The 21,222-nt window shown below is 44.7% G+C and overlaps 1 protein-coding gene across 8 annotated transcripts in view; it reads left to right on the top strand.

Moving 5' to 3' along the window:
* ACSBG2 (acyl-CoA synthetase bubblegum family member 2) overlaps positions 1-21,222 on the top strand; it is a 59,814-nt gene that overhangs the window by 12,916 nt on the left and 25,676 nt on the right. For 3 of the 8 annotated variants that reach the window (XM_033199884.1, XM_033199888.1, XM_033199885.1), the window contains exons 5-8: positions 3,441-3,561; positions 8,285-8,365; positions 14,595-14,744; positions 16,751-16,834. In XM_033199884.1, the coding sequence (XP_033055775.1) occupies positions 3,441-3,561; positions 8,285-8,365; positions 14,595-14,744; positions 16,751-16,834 (436 nt within the window). The remainder of the gene's footprint in view (positions 1-3,440; positions 3,562-8,284; positions 8,366-14,594; positions 14,745-16,750; positions 16,835-21,222) is intronic. The other 5 variants (XM_033199886.1, XM_033199889.1, XM_033199887.1 and 2 more) reach the window with 3 other exon arrangements.

Here is a 21,222-nt window from a genome sequence, read left to right as displayed (position 1 = left end):
ATTATGATCACACCACTGCACTCCAGCCTGGGCAACAGAGTGAGACCCTGTCTGTAAAAAAAAAAAAAAAAAAAAAAAAAATAGAAAGAAAGAAAAGAAAAAGAGAGAGAAAGAAGGAAGGAAGGAAGGAAAAGAAATTGAGGGTGGTGACTAGTAATAAATATTAATGTTAGTTATATCTCATCATTGAGACTAAGAGCACCCTAATATGTTATATTCTATTTTCTAAATTTTTATGAGCATATACTACCCCGTCTTACAGAGAGTTGAAATATATATAATATATAATATATATAATATATATTCCTTCTTCCTTCCTTCCTAATAGTAATACTATATATAGTATAGATAATATTATATATATAATATATATATTTTGCCTCACAGGGCTGTTATGAAGATTCAATAAGAGATTCAATAAGATTCAATAACCCTTAGCACAGCGCTTAGCAAATAGTATGTGCTTAAGAACGGTGATGAGAGTAACCATCTCAAATAATCATAACGTGCTTCATTCCCTGACATATTAAAAGCACAACAACTAGATCAACAGAGCAGAGAGCAAGAAATAGCTCCATGCATACATGGTCACTGGTTTCCAACAAAGGCAGCAGAGTAATCCAGTGGTGATGGACCAACTGGATATTTGTATGGAAAAATAAATCAGCCCTGATCCCTACCTCACATAATATATATATAATATATAATATGTAAATTATATATAATATATAACATATAATATATATTTTATATATAGAGAGAGAGAGGCCTGGTGCGGTGGCTCATACCTGTAATCTCAGCACTTTGGGATACTGAGGCGGGCGGGTTACCTGAGGTCAGGAGATTGAGACCAGCCTGACCAACATGGAGAAACTCCATGTCTACTGAAAAAAAAATACAAAATTAGCCGAGCGTAGTGGTGCATGTCTGTAATCCCAGCTACTTGGGAGGCTGAGGCAGGAGAATCACTTGAACCCAGGAGGCAGAGGTTGCAGTGAGCCGAGATTGTGCCATTGCACTCCAGCTTGTACAACAAGAGTGAAACCCTGTCTCAAAAAAAAAAAAAGGAGCCGGGCACGGTGGCTCAAGCCTGTAATCCCAGCACTTTGGGAGGCCGAGACGGGCGGATCACGAGGTCAGGAGATCGAGACCATCCTGGCTAACACGGTGAAACCCCGTCTCTACTAAAAATACAAAAAACTAGCCGGGCGAGGTGGCGGGCGCCTGTAGTCCCAGCTACTCAGGAGGCTGAGGCAGGAGAATGGCGTGAACCCGGGAGGCGGAGCTTGCAGTGAGCTGAGATCCGGCCACCGCACTCCAGCCTGGGTGACAGAGCAAGACTCCGTCTCAAAAAAAAAAAAAAGGGAATATATATATAATATATACTATTATATATAATAGTATATACTATTATATATAACATATGTAATAATATAGTATATAATTATATATGATTATAATATGTAATTATTACATATATTATATAATATATATACTATAATATAAATAATATAATACATATTATATGATATATTTGATATACAGAGAGAGAGGTGGAGTCTCGTCACCCAGGCTGCAGGGCAGTGGTGTGATCTTGGCTCACTGCAACCTCTGCTTCCTGGGTTCAAGTGATTCTCCTGCCTCAGCCTCCCAAGTAGCTGGGACTACAGGCATGTGCCACCATGGCTGGCTAAATTTTGTATTTTTTGTAAAGATAGAATTTCTCCATGTTGGCCAGGCTGGTCTCAAACTCCCGACCTCAGGTAATCCACCCGCCTCAGTCTCCCAAAGTGCTGGGATTACAGGCGTGAGCTACTGTGACCAGACCAGAATAAATTTTAATAAAGAGATCTGTCCCCATTTTAGGACTGAATGGTAAGACAGTGTCATGCAGTGATTGGGCTCTGGTGCCACATCAGACCCAAGTTCAAATCTTGGGTTGTCTGCTATTTTGTGTTCTGTATGAATGAGCAGGAAACCACACACCTCCATGCCTCACAGGGCTGTTATGAGATTCAATAAGAGGATGCTTCATAAACCCTTAGCACAGCGCTTAGCAAATAGTATGTGCTTAAGAACTGTGATGAGAGTAACCATCTCAAATAATTATAACGTGCCTCATTCCCTGACATATTAAAAGCACAACAACTAGATCAACAAAGCAGACAGCAAGAAATAGCTCCATGCATACATGGTCACTGGTTTCCAACAAAGGCAGCAGAGTAATCCAGTGGTGCTGGACCAACTGGATATTTGTATGGAAAAATAAATCAGCCCTGATCCCTACCTCACATCATATGCAAAAATTAAATTGAGATGGACTACAGACCAAATCATTCAAGTCAAATTCTAAAGCTTCTAGAAAAAGGAAAGCATGGAATGGTTTCACAACCTGGGGGTAGCGAAAGATTTCTTAGACAGGACACAGAGAGCAAAAAGCATAAGAGAAAAAGTTGCCAAATAGGACTTTTTATTAGCATAAAAAGTCTGCTTATTAAAAGACGCCAATAAGATGAACAGTTGCTGAGCATGATGGCTCAGGCCTGGAATCTCAGCACTTTGGGAGGCAGGGGCGGGTGGATCACTGGAAGCCAGGAGTTTGAGACCAGCCTGGCAAAACCCCTTCTCTACAAAAAATACAAAAATTAGCCAAGTGTGGTAGTGCATGCCTGTAATCCCAGCTACTCAGGAGGCTGAGGCAGGAGAATTGCTTGAATCCAGGAGGCTGAGGTTGCAGTGAACTGAGACTGCACTACTGCATGCCAGCCTGGGTGACAGAACTAGACCCCATCTTAAAAAACAAAAACAAAAACAAAAAAAAGATGAACAGGCAAACTGTATACTTGGGAGAAAATATTCTTAAACCTCAAATTTCTGACAAAGGACTGGTATCTAAGATATATAAAGGAATTCTGTAACTCAGTAATAAAAAGGCAAAAAAAAAAAAAAATCGAAAGGGGCAGAAGATTTCAACAGAAATGCCACAAAGGAAAGTAGCCAAAAGGCAGGTGTAAAGATGCTCAATGTCATTATCCATTGGGAAATGCAAATTAAAAGCAAAAGAGGATGCCACTTGCAAGCGCAAAAGGCCATGAATGATGGGAACAGGAGCTGAGTGAGAAGTTCGAATCCTAGGTCTAACACCTACTTGCTGTGTAATCTTGAGTAACTTCACTGCCGAGTCCTTGTTTTTCTCATCTGTAAAATGGGGTGTTCTAAGTGTTCCACAACCTGTTGTCATAGTGACATAGGAGCTGTCACTCTTATCATCATTGTCGTTTTTGCTGTCTTCATCGTTAAGTTGGGGAGGGAGGGAAGCTGGTGCTGTGGCTCCAAACTTAAGAACTTGCCTGCAAACCTTTCCTCTCTCTTGACCTTCCAGGCCATTCTGCCTTTAAGGTGTGTTTGGATGCACACACGAATGTGTTTTCTTTTCCCAGGGGTCTCTGTGTTGGTATTTATGCCACCAACTCTGCCGAGGCTTGTCAATATGTCATCACTCATGCCAAAGTGAACATCTTGCTGGTTGAGAATGATCAACAGTTACAGAAAATCCTTTCGGTAACCCCCTACTCAGCAAACCCCTACCCACTGCCTGCCAAAGTCACCCAGGGGGACCTCAGGGCTCTGGGCAAGTGTTCTTTTTCTCCCAGGTAAATTCTAATGAGGGCCATTAGAATAAGGCCATACATTGGTTCAGCAAGAGTCCTCCGTGACCTCATTAGTATATGTGGTGAAGCTGATGTTTGGAGAAGCAGAGTGAAGTGGAGGAGTTTGATTTCCAATTCATATTAACTTAGTTTAATATTCAGCCTCCATTTCTTTTCTTTTCTTTTTTTTTTTTTTTTTTCCGAGACAGGGTCTCACTCTGTCCCCAGGCTGGAGTGCAATGTCGTGATTGTAACTCACTGTAGCCTTGAACTTCTGGTCTCAACTGATCCTTCTGCCTCAGTCCTCCAAGTAACTGGGACTATGAGCATGTACCACCATGTTGGGCTAACTTTATTTTTTCCGAGACGGAGTCTTGCTCTGTTGCCCAGGCTGGAGTGCAGTGGCGCGATCTTGGCTCACCGCAAACTCCGCCTCCTGGGTTCACGCCATTCTCCTGCCTCAGCCTCCTGAGTAGCTGGGACTACAGGCGCCTGCCATCATGCCTGGCTAATTTTTTTATATGTTGTAGTAGAGATGGGGTTTCACCATGTTAGGCAGGATGGTCTTGATCTTCTGACCTCGTGATCCGCCTGCCTCGGTCTCCAAGTGCTGGGATGACAGTGTGAGCCACTGCGCCGGGCCCGGGGTAACTTTTAAAACATTTTTTGGGCCAGGTGTGGTGGTTCACACCTGTAATCCAGGCACTTTGGGAGGCCAAGGCAGGCAGATCACCTGAGGTCAGAATTGTGAGAACAGCATGGCCAACATGGTGAAAATCCATCTCTACCAAAAAATACAAAAATTAGCTGGACGTGGTGGCATGCACCTGTAGTCCCAGCTACTGGGGAGGCTGGGGTGGGAGGATCGCTTGAACCTGGGAGGTGGAGATTGCAGTGAGTCAAGATTGAGCCACTGCACTCTAGCCCGGATGACAGAGTGAGATCCTGTCTCAAAACAAACAAACAAAAACCATTTTTTTTTTTTTTTTTGTAGAGACAGGGTCTTGCTATGTTGCCCAGGCTGCTCTTGAACTTCTGGCTTCAATTGATCCTTCTGACTCAGCCTCCCAAAGTTCTGGGATTATAGGAATGAGCCCCCATGCCTGGCCTTAAGCCCCCATGTAAAAATATTTATCTATTATTTTATATACATCCCACTGCTAATTATTTTTTCTTTTGGAAGTGTAATGATTTCAAGCCTGTGCTTCTATATAATTTTCTTCATTTCTTGTCATTGTCTTCATTTCTAGATACTTTTGTTGTTCTCTTCTATTTCTCGCCTAAGTTCTATCCCTTCCTGTTTCACTTTTTTCTAGTGTCCTGCTGTCTCTTCCCTGAGTGCTTGTATGTTTGCTTTGTGTTCTTTCTTTCTAGCTGTGTTTGCTTCATTACATTTTTAGTTTTTTTTTTGTTGTTGAGATAGAGTCTCGCTCTGCCGCCCGGATCTCAGCTCACTGCAAGCTCTGCCTCCCGGGTTTATGCCATTCTCCTGCCTCAGCCTCCCGAGTAGCTGGGACTACAGGCGCCCGCCACCGTGCCCAGCTAGTTTTTTTGTATTTTTAGTAGAGACGGGGTTTCACCATGTTAGCCAGAATAGTCTCAATCTCCTGACCTCGTGATCCACCCGTCTCAGCCTCCCAAAGTGCTGGGATTACAGGCTTGAGCCACCGCGCCCGGCCACATTTTTAGTTTTATGTTGGAATGTTTGGTTACAATTTTCTTTTGCATTGTGTTGAAATTATCCAGTGAGTTTTCTTTGTGTACAGTGAAATTTGGCTCCTGTGTTACTTTTTTTTTTTTCATTGTAGTGTCTTTGTATGGCTATTGTGGAAGCTTTAAATTTCCTACATGTTTGAATGAGTTGCAGTTTGCTGATTCAGCTTTTGGCAGGAGGGTCCTGGAGAGGAGAGGAGTCCTTGGGAGGGGTGAGCCTAGATGGCTAGGTTCATCATTCAGCTCAAGGACCACTGTGACTGTTTCTTGAATACATGATTTCATGACTCTGAGTCACTCATTTCTTCACTTTTTAACATCTCTGGAATCGAGATGTGTCTTTTCATTGATGGCATTCTCTGATCACTACTGACCATGTTTTCTTTCATTTTACTATCTCCAAAATTTACTATCTCCAATTTACTATCTCCAAAGCTAGAGTCAATGAAATCCTAGCTAGACTCAGCAAAATACAACACTTTCTGCTGCCTGGCTTCCTTTGACTTCTTGACTTCTAATTCCTGACTTGGTTCAGTAAGGACAGATCTCTACCTCTGGCCTGGAGCTTTTAAAAATTCTTTTCTTTCTTCTTTCTTCTTTTTCTACTCCTTCTCCTCCTTCTCCTTCTTCCTCCTCCTCCTCCTCCTGCTTCTGCTTCTCCTCCTCCTCCTTCTCCTGCTTCTGCTTCTGCTTCTGCTTCTCCTCCTCCTTCTCCTCCTTCTTCTTCTTTCTTCTTCTTCTTTCTTCTTCTTCTTCCTTCTTCTTCTTCTCCTTCTCCTCTTTCTCCTTCTCCTCCTTCTCCTCCTTCTCCTTCTCCTTCTCCTTCTCCTTCTTCTCCTTCTCCTTCTTCTCCTTCTCCTTCTCCTTCTCCTTCTCCTTCTTCTTCTTCTTTCTTCTTCTTCTTTCTTCTTCTTCTTCCTTCTTCTTCTTCTTCTTCTTCCTTCTCCTTCTCCTTCTTCTCCTTCTCCTCTTTCTCCTTCTCCTCCTTCTCCTTCTCCTTCTTCTTCTTCTTTTTTGAGACAGTCTCACTATGTCGTCCAGGCTGGAGAACAGTGGTGTCATCTTAGCTTGGCTCACTGCAACCTCCACCTCCCAGGTTGAAGCGACTCTCGTGCTTCAGCCTCCCAAGTAGCTGGGACTACAGGTGCACACCACCACACCTGGCTAATTTTTGCATTTGTTTGTAGAGACGGGATTGTGCCATGTTAGCCAGGCTGCTCTTGAGCTCCTGGCCTCAAGTGATCCAATGGCCTTGGCCTCCCAAAGTGCTGGGATTACAGGCATGAACCACTGCTCATAAAATTACTTTCTTAAGTGATGCATCTGTGGTTCCCAAAACTCATGTCATACCTGTTTGTCCTCTTCTTAGCAGAACACACTGTGGGGTGGGTGCTGGTGGGTGGGTGGGATCCTTCTTCCATCTGGGAATGCTGGCTTAATTTGAGTTTTCCATAACTGGAAAATGCCACATACACAACCTTCCCCTCTACACCCACCTGGCTGCTGTGGATTTCTGTCCTGATTCTAGGAGGTCCAGCCTTAAGTGAATAAAGAAATATCTGAATTATTTCTGACTCAGTTTCATTGAAAGTGAAGTCTGTGGAGGATTTATTGTTCCAGTTGCTATGTCTAGAAGATTCAAAACCAGGTTCCTGACATGCTCCTTTCAAATTGGATGCCCAGCTCCACTTGGAGATCTTTGATCTGGGGAAGTAATCACAGATCCTCCTCTGCTTAAACCCTCCAATTCTCTTGCGGTTTTCTGTTGATGTTAAATAGACTCCAAACTCCTCATCTTTGCCTCCAAGGCTCCGCTGATCTGGGCCTCACCATTCTTTCATACTCCCCCTCCCCTATCATACTGTCTTGGGTCCCCACTCTGGCCATCCTGGACTTTTTATATCCTTCAGACATCCCAAGCTGTTGCCTGCCCCAGGCTCCTTGAATGTCTGTTTCTTCTTCTCTCTGGAAAACTTGTCCAGCTGCTACACGGGCTTCTGCCATCTCTTCTCTCCAATGCCTGCCAGACGCATGGCTATAATTAGCAAAATGGATGTTGCAAGGAACTTTTTCATTGGATTGGCTAGAAGTATCATAGAGAGACCTCCTCCCCCTTTCTTTGGCATGAACAGAGTATAGGAATCTTGCAGGTTGCCTGATCCTTACCGTGCTAGGTATGGATAGAGGGCTCTGCACTTGTCCAGGTTCCAGCCAACTTCATGGAGGATTTTTGTTGCCCGACTCCAACTAAAAGGTTAGCTAAATCTGGGCTGCAAGGTGCAAAGTCCTGGAAAAGGGAGAGTGGGAGGGACTTCCTTTAGCTCATCAACCAAGATCCACGTTTCTGTGTAGCATAATTCGGTCAGAGATGTGTTGTCTCAGGTAGATTGCTGTCATCCTCTACCTACACTGTTGGAAGCTAGTGATACGGACTACAAAGAATCCAGGAGTCCTGAAACCAGGTCATTTGGGGTCAGTCAAGACCAATAGCAGCATTTTATAGTGTGGGCAGGGGAAGAAAAGAGGCCGGGCACAGTGACTCACACCTGCAATCCCAGCCCTTTGGGAGGCTGAGGCAGGTGGATCACCTGAGGTCAGGTGTTCGAGACCAGCCTGGCCAAAATGGTGAAACCCCGACTCTACTAAAAATACAAAAATTAGCTGGGTATGATGGTGCATGCCTGTAATCCCAGCTACTCGGGATGCTGAGATGAGAGAATGGCTTGAATTCGGGAGGCGGAGTTTGCAGTAAGCCGCGATTGTGCCAATGCACTCCAGCCTGGGTGACAGAGCAAGACTGTGTCTCAAAATAAAAAAAAAAAAAAGGCTGGAGTTGCTGGAGAGAGCTTAGGACATCCAACCCAGCTTTAGTCTTTCCCAGGGCTGGGTTGCCATGAAGCCCACAGAGAACTTTCTTTCAGATTCCACAGAGCAGCCTGGAGCCCCTAAAAGCCATCATCCAGTACAGACTGCCAATGAAGGAGAACAACAACTTGTACTCTGTAAGTGTGGGAGGTGGGCACTGGGGAAAGAGGAGGGCGGGGGCCTTGCAAGAAAAGTGGGCGTGGCCTAAGGAAGTGGAAGGTGAGCAGAGGGAGGAGGTGGGACCTGGCAAGGGTGGGAACTCTCAAAGGAAGTAGGTGGGGACTCTCAAAGGAAGTGAATGGTGAGGAAAGGAAGTGGGTGGGGCCTTGTGAAGAAAGTGGGTGTGACCTTTCAAAGGACGTGAAAGGTGAGCAGAGGGAGGGGGTGTGACCTTACAAGGGAAGTGGGTGTGGCCTTTCAAAGAAAGTGGGAGGTAAGCAGAGAGGCAATGGGGCCTCACAAATGTGGTAGGTGGGGCTTTGCAAAGGGCTGTTGGTGGGGCTTCATAAATGTAGTGGGTGGGGCTTTGCAAAGGGAAGTGGGTGGGGCTTCCCAAATGTAGTAAGGGGGGCTTTGCAAAGGGAAGTGGGTGTGGCCTTTGCAAAGGGAAATCGGAGGTGAGCAATTGCGTGAGCAATTCGTAAAAGGAAGTAGGCGGGACCTTTGGGACACATTTTTCCCTTCTGGCATGAAGAGACTGATTAATGAACAGTATCTGTTCCAACCAGTTACTGCTGGGCTGAACAAATCACCGCCAAAACTGGTGGCTAAAAAAAAAAATCAGTCATTTTGTTATTTTTTTCCCAAGAACATTAAGATAAACAATATACTAAAAAGTTGAAAATTATGTGTTAAAACTAATATTAAGTTTAAATATTTTATTTATACCCAAGCCAAAATTTATTATAACTATTTTCTTGGCTTTAACAGATGCAAAATCATTGATAATATTTTTACTAAAACCATCGACCATTTAAAAATATGCATATAGGGATTTAAATTTTTCCTTTTGCCGCAAGCTCCAGTATGGCTAGGACCCAACAGCTCTGTCGCAGCCTGTCTTTACGTAAAATTTTGATATGTATTCATCACGGATGTTTTTTGCTTTAATAGTTACTTTTAAAATACTGTTCATTAAAATATTATTTATCTTAAGCTGGGCATGATGGCACATGCCTGTAATCCCAGCTACTCAGGAGGCTGAGGTGGGAGGATTACTTGAGCCCAGGAGTTCGAGATCAGTCTGGGCAACACAGCAAGACCTCATCTCAAAAAATAATAAACAAATAAGCAAATTTGCTAAACTAAAATATCATTGATCCTGATTACCAAGGTTTTTTTTGCGTCTCCTTTGGTATTGTGCTGTAAGCAAGGACTCTGGTTTTCATCTTAGTCCCAGCCCTGTAGCTGGGGTGCAGCCAGCATCTTTCTCCATCTCTTTATGGTTTTTCCATATGGCCTCTCTAGCATGGTCACTTCAAGATTGCTGGGGCTGGGCACGGTGGCTCATGTCTGTAATCCCAGCATTTTGGGAGGCCGAGGCCGGTTGATCACGAGGTCAGGAGTTTGAGACCAGCCTGGCCAACATGGTGAAACTCTGACTTGACTAAAAATACAAAAATTGCCAGGCGTGTTGGCGCACACCTGTAATCCCAGCTACTCAGGAGGCCGAGGCAGGAGAATCGCTTGAACCCAGGAGGCAGAGGTTGCAGTGAGCCGAGATCACGCCACTGCACTCCAGCATGGGTGACAGAGCGAGACTCCATCTAAACAACAACAGAAAGATTGCTGGACTTACTTGGTGGCTGAGATCTTTATAGAGAATATCTTGAGAGAGAGCATGTCTGCCAGGTGGAAGCTGTCTCACTTTTATGACTTAGTCTCAGAAGTCACATAACATTGCTCCCGTCATCATTTGCCCATCAAGGCCAAGCCAAAGATCTGCCAGGGATCAAGGGATGGTGACATAGACACCACGGCTTACTAAGGGAGAGGCAAAGTGCCTAAAGAATGTATGACATTATACATATTGTCACAATCATGTTTGGAAAATATATTCTGCTGCAGCATCTTTTGGAGCCAGAAAATGTTTTCTTGCAAGCAACAGAGATCCACTTAAGCCAAAGAAGACTTTTATTATTGTTTTTAGTTTGCTTTTTTTTTTTTTTGAGACAGAGTCTCACTCTGTCACCCAGGCTGGAGTGCAGTGGTGCAATCTTGGCTCACGGCAACCTCCACCTCCTGGGTTCAAGTGATTCTCCTGCCTCAGCCTCCCAAGTAGCTGGGATTACGGGCACCCACCACCATGCCTGGCTAATTTTTTGTATTTTTTTTTAGTAGAGACGTGGTTTCTCCATGTTGGCCAGGCTGGTCTTGAACTCCTGACCTCAAGTGATCCACCTTCCAAAGTGCTGGGATTACAGGTGTGAGCCACTGCTGTTGTTTTATTTTAAAGGATATATTGAGTTATCTTACAGAAACCAGGGCAAGAGGCTTGTGAGAGACCATGAAAAATTCCTTCTAATTTCCATGAGATTAGGCTCTCAAACCCATTGCTCCAATCAGAAGGAACTGGAAGTCATGGAGTTTATTTTGGTTTTCCCTCCATGCAAGTGGGAGAAATGAACCTTTCTGGCCAGCCAAAACTCATCAGCTTTCATGCTTTTCAGAAAACATAAATGTCCACATTAACACCAGAACAATGACTAAGACAATTAGAATTACAGACTTTTCAGGAGATCAAGACCATCCTGGTTAACATGGTGAAACCCCGTCTCTACGAAAAATACAAAAAATAAATAAATAAATAAATAAATAAAAATTACAAACTTTTTAGAGGTTCAAATTGACCACTACAGCAACAGCCTTAAGTCTTGGATAACTTAAAAGACTCCTTTGTTTGTTTTTTTTTTTTTTTTGAGACGGAGTCTCGCTCTGTCGCCCGGGCTGGAGTGCAGTGGCCAGATCTCAGCTCACTGCAAGCTCCGCCTCCCGGGTTTACGCCATTCTCCTGCCTCAGCCTCCCGAGTAGCTGGGACTACAGGCGCCCGCCACCTCGCCCGGCTAGTTTTTTATATTTTTTTAGTAGAGACGGGGTTTCACCGGGTTAGCCAGGATGGTCTCGATCTCCTGACCTTGTGATCCGCCCGTCTCGGCCTCCCAAAGTGTTGGGATTACAGGCTTGAGCCACCGTGCCCGGCCAAAAGACTCCTTTGTTAGCAATAACACTTATAGCAGGGTTTCTCAACCTCCTTGCTGTTGACATTTGGGGCAGGTAATTCTGTGTTGTAAGGAGCTGTCCTATGCCCTGTAGGACGTTGAGCTGCATCGCTGGCCCACTCACTGGATGCCAGGAATATATCCCCTGCCTCCCACTTGAAATAACCGAAAGTGTCTCCAGACACTGCCTAATAGTCCCTAGTGGTGGGTGGGTGGGCGGTGGTGGAGGACTATCACCCCTGGTTGAAGCTGCCAATTTACAGGGGATAGCGACACAGAAGGGCATCTACTTCTTTGCAAGGGAGAGTAGAACCTACCATTTTAAGATTCTGTTTAGACTGGGCGCAGTAGCTCATGCCTGTAATTGGGAGGCTGAGGTGGACAAATAACCTGAGGTCAAGAGTTCGAGACCAGCCTGGCCAACATGGAGAAACCCTGTCTCTACTAAAAGTACAAATACTACTAATAATGGCCCAAGCACAGTGGCTCACACCTGTAATCCCAGCACTTTGGGAGAATGAGACGGGCAGATCCCGAGGTCAGGAGATCGAGACCATCCTGGCCAACATGGTGAAACCCCATCTCTACTAAAGATACAAAAATTAGCCAGCCATAGTGGTGCATGCCTGTAGTCCCGGCTGCTCAGGAGGCTGAGGCAGGGGAATCGCTTGAAGCTGAGAGGCAGAGGTTGCAGTGAGCCAAGATGGTGCCACTGCATTCCAGCCTGGCAACAGAATGAGACTCCATCTCAAAAAAAAAAAAAAAAAAAAAAAAGTGGCTCATGCCTATAATCCTGTAATCCCAGCACTTTGGGAGGCCAAGGCGGGTGGATAACCTGAGGTCAGGAGTTTGAGATCATCCTGACCAGTATGGTGAAACCCAACCTCTACTAAAAATACAAAAAGTAGCTGGGTGTGATGGCACGCACCTGTAGTCTCAGCTACTCAGGAGGCTGAGAGAGGAGAATCACTGGATCCCAAGAGGCAGAGGTTGCAGTGAGTTGAGACCACGCCATTGCACTCCAGCCTGGGCAACAGAGCAAGACTCCGTCTAAAAACAAACAAATAAATAAAATAAAATAAAACACACACACACACACAAAAGTCAGGCATGGTGGTGCATGCCTGTCCCAGTTGCTTGGGAGGCTGAGGCAAGAGGATCACTTGAACCTGGAAGGTGGAGGTTGCAGTGAGCTGAGATCATGCCATTGCACTCCAGCCTGGGTGACAGAGCAAGACTCTGTCTCAAAAGGAAAAAAAAAAAAAAAGATTCAGTTTAGGACCCAGAAATGAGCAAAAAAGAATGAGACTGAGAAAGTCAACTGTGACATTTGGGAAGAAAAATGGCAGAGTAAGACAATGAACTGTGCCAGTTGTGATGCTTGGCATCTGTGTGTCCAATAGACTGAGGACCCACCCAGATCTCCAAGAGAGGGGATTGGATTGGACCAGCATAGGTCTGGTGCCCATCCCAATCCAGTCATCTGTGGCTGTTGAAGGGGGGGGGTCTTCTACCAGCCTTTGAGGGAACACCCTTTGTAGGGAGACCTAGGGGCATCTCTGAGAAAGGGCAGGTTCCCCCAGAGAGCTTGTGTGTGCTCTTCCTCTCACCCTCGCCCTACCCTGTTAGAGATTATCTGGGCAAAAGGCCTCAGACGAAGCCAGCATCACCCTGGGCAGGTTTCAGGCAACACTGGCCATTTGTGGAGGACTTTGAGGAGCCTCTATTTTTTTTTTTGAGATGGAGTCTCACTCTGTTGCCCAGGCTGGAGTGCAGTGGCGTGATCTTGGCTCACTGCAACCTCCACCTCCCCAGTTCAAACAATTCTCCTACCTCAGCAACCCAAGGAGCTGGGATGACAGGCACCTGCCACCATGCCCAGCTAATTTTTTTATTTTTAGTAGAGACGGGGTTTCACCATGCTGGCCAGGTTGTTCTCGAACTCCTGACGTTGTGATCCTCCCAAAGTGCTGGGATTATAGGTGTGAGCCACCGTGCCCGGCCTAGGGGCCTCCATCTTTAAGTCAGCACATTGTTCTCATCCAGAGCCTTGTTGGGGGTTCAGTGGTAGAATTCCTGCAGATCCCATGTGATGCTCAGTCTATACAACCCAAGAGTTCACTTTGAGGCACCGAATTCTGTCATAGTTAAGAGCACAGGCTCTGGAGTCAGACCTTGGGTTTGAATGCTAACTCCTCTCTTCACTTGCCTTAAGTAATCTGACACGGGTAAGTAATCTACCACCCCTGAGCGTCAGCTTCTTCATCTGCCAGAATGAGGCAATGTATCAATTATCAATAAGGATGCCTTTGGTCTTAAGTGACAAAAGTCTGACCCCAAATGGCTTAAGCCAAAAAAAAAAAAAAAAAAAAAGATAATTTGTTGGCCCACACAACTATAGTTCAGGGTGTGGATTTCAGGCATGGCTGGAACCAGGGGCTCAAAGAATGTGCCCAGGCTCTATTTTCCTTTTTCTATTTCTTAGCTCCACTCCAGCCTTGCTTTCTCACATAGTCCTGAGAGGGTTCAGCAGCTCCTAGAGCTACATCTTGAGTCATTCACATCCACAGCCTGTGTCTGAGAATTCCCAGGTCAAGTCTTCGTCTTCACTGTGATTGGACCACTTGAGGTCACATGTCCAGACTTGACCCAATCACCATAACCCAGGCTGATAGAATAGTTTGAACCAATTAGGGTTGACTTCTGGATCTGTGGGTGAAGTCAGCCCCATCCAATTGGTGACTAAGAAGTTGGGGTGGGTAGCGGAATTTGGGAAGGCAGCGAACAAATAATACCTAACTCCATAGAGCACTTACCACCTGCCAACTACTGTTCTGAGCACTTTGCATATATTAACTCTCTTACTGCTTAGAACAGCCCAAGGAGTTGCGTCCTGACATTATTTCCATTTTACAAATGAGGAAACTGAAGAACAGGGAGCTTAAGTGGCTTGGTGACACTGCGAGGAAGTGGCAGAACTGGAAGCAAGTATCTTGGGACTTTCGTAAGAGGTGTCAGGACTGGCACATCCTAAGCCCTTCCACTGCTGAGGATCATTCTTTAGGAAAAGCTGATAGGACGAGATCTGGCTGGGGAAGAGGACTCCTGACTGCCTTCTCATCCTCCGTTTGTCTTTTCTGTCCACAGTGGGATGATTTCATGGAACTTGGCGGAAGCATTGCTGACACCCAACTGGAGCAGGTCATCAAAAGCCAGAAGGCGAATCAATGCGCAGTGCTCATCTACACTTCCGGGACCACAGGCATGCCCAAGGGAGTGATGCTCAGTCATGACAACGTATGCCAAAGTCCCTTTGCTCTGGAGTGGTGGCCTTTGGGCTGTTTCTCCTGTTGGCTTCCAGGGGCAGGGTGGCATTCCAGGGTCTAGCACGCAGTGGCTCCTTCACCACTGGGGCTTAGAGAGTAGTGTAGTTGCTTCACTAGGGGGCAGCAGAGTGCAGTGATTCAGATCAGAGTGCAGTGATTCAGGAATGCTGGCCATGTCAAAAGCAGAAAAATGTCTGGCAGGGTATGCACCCAACAGACAAGGATGATTCCTCTGTGTAAGTCAGGAAGGTTTTGTGTGTGTGTGTGTGTGTGTGTGTGTGTGTGTGTGTGTGTTTGAGATGGAGTCTTGCTCTGTCACCCAGGCTGCAGTGTAGTTGTGCAATCTCAGCTCACGGCAACCTCTGCCTGCGTTCAAGTGATTTTCCTGCCTCAGCCTCCCAAGTAGCTGGGATTACAGGCACCCACCACCACGCCCAGCTAATTTTTGTATATTTAGTAGAGACAGAGTTTCACCAAGTTGGCCAGGCTGGTCTTGAACTCCTGACCTCAGGTGATCCACTGCCTTGGCCTCCCAAAGTGCTGGGATTACAGGCATGAGCCACCATGCCCAGCCTACTTTATTTTTCAATTGTGTTTGTGTATGTGTGTGTGTGTGTTTATTTATTTATTTATTTATTTATTTATTTTTGAGACTGAGTCTGGCTCTGTTCCCCAGGCTGGAGTGCAGTGGCACTCCACTCACTGCAACCCCTGTCTCCCGGGTTCAAGCAATTCTCACGCCTCAGCCTTCTGAGTATCTGGGACTACAAGCCAGTGCCACCACACCCAACTAATTTTTTGTATTTTGGGTAGAGATGGAGTTTCACCATGTTGATCAGGCTGGTCTCAAACTCCTGACCTGAAGTCATCTGCCTGCCTCGGCCTCCCAAAGTGTTGGGATTACAGGCATGAGCCACTGCACCTGGTCTATTTTTAAATTGTTTTTACATGGGATCTTGCCATGTTGCCCAGGCTGGAGTGCAGTGACTACTCAGAGGCACAATCATCGTGCACTTAAGCTTCAGACTCACAGGCTCAAGTGATCCTTCTGACTCAGCCTCCCAAGTAGCTGGGTCTACAGGTGCACGCCACCACGCCTAGCCTGCTGGTTTTTAAATGAAACATTTCTACCTTATAAATGCTTCCCTGCCCCCCCTCAGCCTAGGGTAATTGTTGCCAGCACACACTGGTGTCTGACAACCTCAGCGTTGGAATCCTGGCTTTGCTACTTGTAAGTAACAATATACGCTGGTGTGCCATTGGTCATATGACATCATCAAACTGTGTGTCAGTTTGCCCATCTGTAAAATGGGGAGAGTAGAGTGCCCAATTCTGGCAGAGGGCCTCGCCCATGGAAGGTCAGCAATGGAAGATTGCAAAGGTCAGCCTCCACTTCCTTAACACACTGTCTCAGCTAGTGCTGTATAGCAAGGTGTGGGGCTAGGATCATCCCCCTGGGTCTGGAGGTCCCAATCCTAGATCCACACCTTGGAAATCTTTTCTGAATTTCTCATTTTAACATGAATCCAAATCTTTTGCCAACACTGTCTCCTTCTTGCAGAACTCCTTTCCTCCTCCTGAATCTTAGCTTGAGGTCTCTCAGAAGTTTTCTGATTTTTCTACAACTATGGTTTTTACCCTCCCATACTGTCTGTTTGAGCAACATCGTGGGCCCAGGATGAAGGTCTATATGTAAATTAAAACTTGGCTTCCTGTAAAATTTGATGCATATATATATTTTGCTATAACGACAAGGAAAGCAGGCTTCAAGTTTGGCAATAAATCGTTGGAGTAAAAATTAAAAGTTCAGACATTACAGAAGCCCTTGGACTCAACTGTATGATGCATGATAGAGAAAAATTATTTTTGGTCCAGTCTCCATCATCGCTCCCCTGGATCTGTGTGGTTGCTTTCACCCTATCCTGTTACCCGCCTCCCACCCAACTCCCACCCTTACCCCATCTATCCTCTCTACAGCCACCAGAGGGCGCCTGTCAGCACCTGAGTCAGGTCCCATTCCTCCTCTGTCCGCAGCCCGCCATGGCTCCCATTTCCCTCCAGGTAAAAGCCCCAGTCCTCCTGAGGCCCACAAGGCCCTGCAAGCCTAGCCCCTTCCCCTTCCTCCTCTCTTCTCCACCCTCTCTCCCCCTTCCTCATTCTGTTCTAGCCACACCGTCCTCCTCACTGTTCCTCCAACTCGCCAGACAAGTCCTGCCTCGAGGTCTTTGCATGAGCTTGGTGGGAAGTTTTTTTCCCTAGACAGCCACACAGCTTGTTCCCTCCCCTCCTTCGGGTGGGTCTCTGCTCAGCGTCACTTCCTCAGTGAAGCCCTCCCTAACTGCCATGTTTGAAATAGCAAAGAATAAACCACCCCCTTACTCCCTAATTCCCGTTTGGCTACTTCTTTTCTTCCTTAGAATTTTTTAACACTGACATATTATAGGCTCATTTGTTTATCAGGAACATCAGCTCCTTGAGGTCAGGGGTTGTCTGTCTTATTCATCTACTGTAACTGCAGGGCCTGGTGGGCAGGAGGACTCAATCCACTTTTGGGAAATCAATGAATGAAAGAAATCTGATTAAACAGGATATTCTCCTCTATGCTGACTAGTATTTATGCTCCTAGTAGCTGCATGTCTGCTAAGACATTCTCCTAGCACAGGGCTTATAAGCATAGATCCTGAAGCAAGACTGCCCACTTTTTAATGGGGCTGTTTTATTTTTTCTTGTTGATTTAAGTTCCTTACAGATTCTGGATGTTAGTCCTTTTTTTTAAAACAGAATCTTGCTCTATCATCCAGGTTGGAGTGCAGTGAACACTATCTCAGCACACTGCAATGTCCACCTTCCAGGTTTAAGCGAGTCTCCTGTCTCAGCCTCCCAAGCAGCTGGGATTACAGGCACCCACCGCCACGCCTGGTTCATTTTTGTATTTTTAGTAGAGATGGGGCTTCACTATGTTGGGTAGGCTGGTCTCAAACTCCTGACTTCAAGTGATCCACCCGCCTCAGCCTCCCAAAGTGATTACAGGCGTGAGTCACAGCACCTGGCCGATATTAGTCCTTTATTGGACGCATAGTTGCAAATATTTTCTCCTATTCTGTAGGTTGTCTTTACTCTTAATTGCTTCTTTTGCTGTGCAGAAGCTCTTGAATTTAAGTCCCAATTGTCCATGTCTGTTTTTCTTGCATTTGCTTTTGTGGTCTTAGTCATAAATTCTTTGCCTAGGCCCATGTCCAGAAGAATTTTTCCTAGGTTTTCTTCGAGTTTCTTCATTTTTCTGCACGTGGCTAGCCAGTTTTCCCAGCACCATTTATTGAATGGGATGTCCTTCTCCGTTATTTTTATTTTTTTTTATTTATTTATTTTTTTGAGATGGAGTCTCGCTCTGTTGCCCAGGCTAGAGTGCAGTGGCGCAATCTCAGCTCACTGCAAGCTCCACCTCCCGGATTCACGCCATTCTCCTGCCTCAGCCTCCAGAGTAGCTGGGACTACAGGCGCCCGCCACCTCGCCCGGCTAACTTTTTTTTTTTTTTCTTTTTTTGTATTTTTAGTAGAGATGGGGTTTCACCATGTTAGGCAGGATGGTCTCGATCTCTTGACCTTGTGATCCGCCCACCTCGGCCTCCCAAAGTGCTGGGATTACAGGCGTGAGCCACTGCGCCCGGCCTCGTACATCTTTTATTTCTCGTTTGTGCCTGATTGCTCTGGCTAGGACTTCTAGTACTATGTTGAATAGCCGTGGTGAAAGTGAATATCTTTGTCTTGTTTCAGTTCTCAGAGGGGGTGCTTCCAACTTTTGCCCGTTCAGGATGATGTTTGCTGCAGGTGTGTCATAGGCAGCTCTTATTATTTTGGGGTATATTCCTTGATGCCTAGTTTGTTGAGGGTTTTTATCATAAAAAATGTTGGATTTTGTCAAATGCTTTTTCTGCAGCCATTGAGATGATCATATGGCTTTTGGTTTTAATTCTGTGTATGTGATGAATCACATTTATTGATTTGTGTATGTTGAACCATCCTTGCATCCCAGGAATAAAGCCCACTTAAAAAGTATCTTTATTTTCATTTGTTTCAAAGATTTTTTTATTGCTTCCTTAATTTGTTTACCTAAAAGTCATTAAGGAGCAAGTTGCTTAGTTTTCACGTATTTGTGTGGTTTTGAGGGTTCCTGTTTGTATTGATTTCTAATTGCATTCCACTGTGGTCTGAGAAGATGCTTGATATGATTTTGATTTTTTTAATTTATTAAGACTTTCATTGTGGCAAAGCATGTCGTTAATCTTAGAGAATGTTCCATGTGCAGATGAGAAAAATGTATATTCAGTGGTCACTGGGTGGAGTATTCTGAAGATGTCCATTAGGTCCATTTGGTCAACTGTCCAATTTAGTGTAGAATTTCTTTATTTTCTGGCTCAATGTTCTGTCTAATTCTGTCAGTGGGGTGTTGAAGTCCCTCACAATTATTGTATGGCTATCTCTTTTCTTAAGTCTAGTAGTACTTGTCTTATAAATCTGGGTGCTCTGATGTTGGGAGGATGGTTAGATCTTCTGGTTGAATTTAACCCTTTATCATTATATAATGCCCTTCTTTTTTTTTTTTTTTTTAACTGTCATTAGGTTACAAACTGTTTTATCAGATAAAACAATAGCACCCTCTCATCTGGTTTTCTATTTGCATGATAGATCTTTCTTCATCCCTTTACTTTGAGCCTCTGAGTGTCATTACATGTGAGATGGGTCTCTTGAAGGCAGCAGCAGGTTGGGTCTTTTTTTTTTTTTTTTTGAGACAGAGTCTCGCTCTGTCGCCCAGGCTGGAGTGCAGTGGCTGGATCTCAGCTCACTGCAAGCTCTGCCTCCCGGGTTTATGCCATTCTCCTGCCTCAGCCTCCCGAGTAGCTGGGACTACAGGCGCCCGCCACCTTGCCCGGCTAGTTTTCTGTATTTTTTAGTAGAGACAGGGTTTCACTGGGTTAGCCAGGATGGTCTCGATATCCTGACCTCATGATCCGCCCATCTTGGCCTCCCAAAGTGCTGGGATTACAGGCTTGAGCCACTGCGCCCGGCCTTTTTTTTTTTTTTTAATCAAATTTGTCACTCTATGTGTTTTAAGTGCTGTATTTAGGATGTTTATGTTCAAGGTTAATATTGATATGTGAGGTTTTGTTCCTGTCATAGTGTTTTTAGCTAGATGCTTTGTAGTGTTGATTGTGTAGTTGCTTTATAGGGTCTGTGGGCTTTGTACTTACATGTACTTTTATGGTAGCAAGTATTGTTCTTTTGTTTTCATGTTTAGAACTCCTTTGAGCATTTCTTTTCAGGCTGATCTAGAGATGACAAATTCCTTTACATTTGCTTGTCTGAGAAATATTTATTTCCCATTTATGAAACTTCATTTGGTGGGATATAAAATTATTGGCTGGCATTTATTTTTCTTTAAGAAGGCTAAAAATGGGCCCCCAATCTCTTCTCGCTTGTAAGGTTTCTTCTAAGAAATCCACTGTATGTCTGATGGAATTTCCTTTATATGTAATTTGGCCCTTTTCTCTAGCTGCCTTTAAGATTTTTTTTCATATTGACCTTGGTCTGATCTGATGACTATATGCCTTGGGGGTGGCCATATTGTATAGCATCTCACAGGAGTTCTCTGGATTTCTCACATCTAGATGTTGACCTCTCTAGCAAGATTAGGGAAATTTTCTAAGTTGCATACTTTTTCTTCTTTTCTCTCAGGAATACATTTAAGTCATAGGTTTGGTTGCTTTACATAATCCCATATTTCTCAAATACTTTGTTTTTCTTTATTTCTTTTTTCTTTACTTTTGTCTAACTGAGTTGTTTGAAAGATCATTCTTCAAGCTCTGGAATTCTTTCTTCTGCTTGGTCTAGTCTAACTATATTTTTAAATTTCTGGAGTGAATTTTTCAATTCCAGAAGTTCAATTTGGTTTTTTCTTAATATATCTATGTTGTATTTCATATATTGAAGTGTTTTTCGAGTTTCCTTATATTAGATTCCAACTTTCTCTTGGATCTCATTAAGTTTCCTTGCAACGCATATTTTGAATTCTTTATCTGTCATTTCAAACATTTCAATCTGGTGAGGATCCATTGCTAGAGAACTGGTGAGATTCTTTGGAGGTGCTGAAACACTCTGGCTTTTTCTACTGCCAGAGTTCTTGCACTGATTCGTTCTTATCTGAAGGAGCTGTCACTTCTTATTTTTGAATCTTCTATTGTTTGGATGAGGCTTTTGTATTTTTAAATTCTAGTTTCCCTTGAGGGTATGGCTGTGGCATATGTTGTGTATGACTGTATGGCATTGCCTCTGAGTGCTTCTGGAGGCCAAAGGTCTGTATGGGTTCCATGGTTGTGGACAGCTTCTGTGCAGTGGTTAAGGTCTGTATGGGTTCCATGGTTGTGGATAGCTTCTGTGCAGTGGCTTTCTCA

Source organism: Trachypithecus francoisi, unplaced genomic scaffold (assembly GCF_009764315.1).
Source record: "Trachypithecus francoisi isolate TF-2019V2 unplaced genomic scaffold, Tfra_2.0 Lachesis_group5, whole genome shotgun sequence".
In the NCBI taxonomy this organism is placed as follows: Eukaryota; Metazoa; Chordata; class Mammalia; order Primates; family Cercopithecidae; genus Trachypithecus; species Trachypithecus francoisi.
The sequence above is the reverse complement of the archived record's forward strand: the minus strand, read 5'-3'. Positions and strand labels throughout refer to the sequence as shown.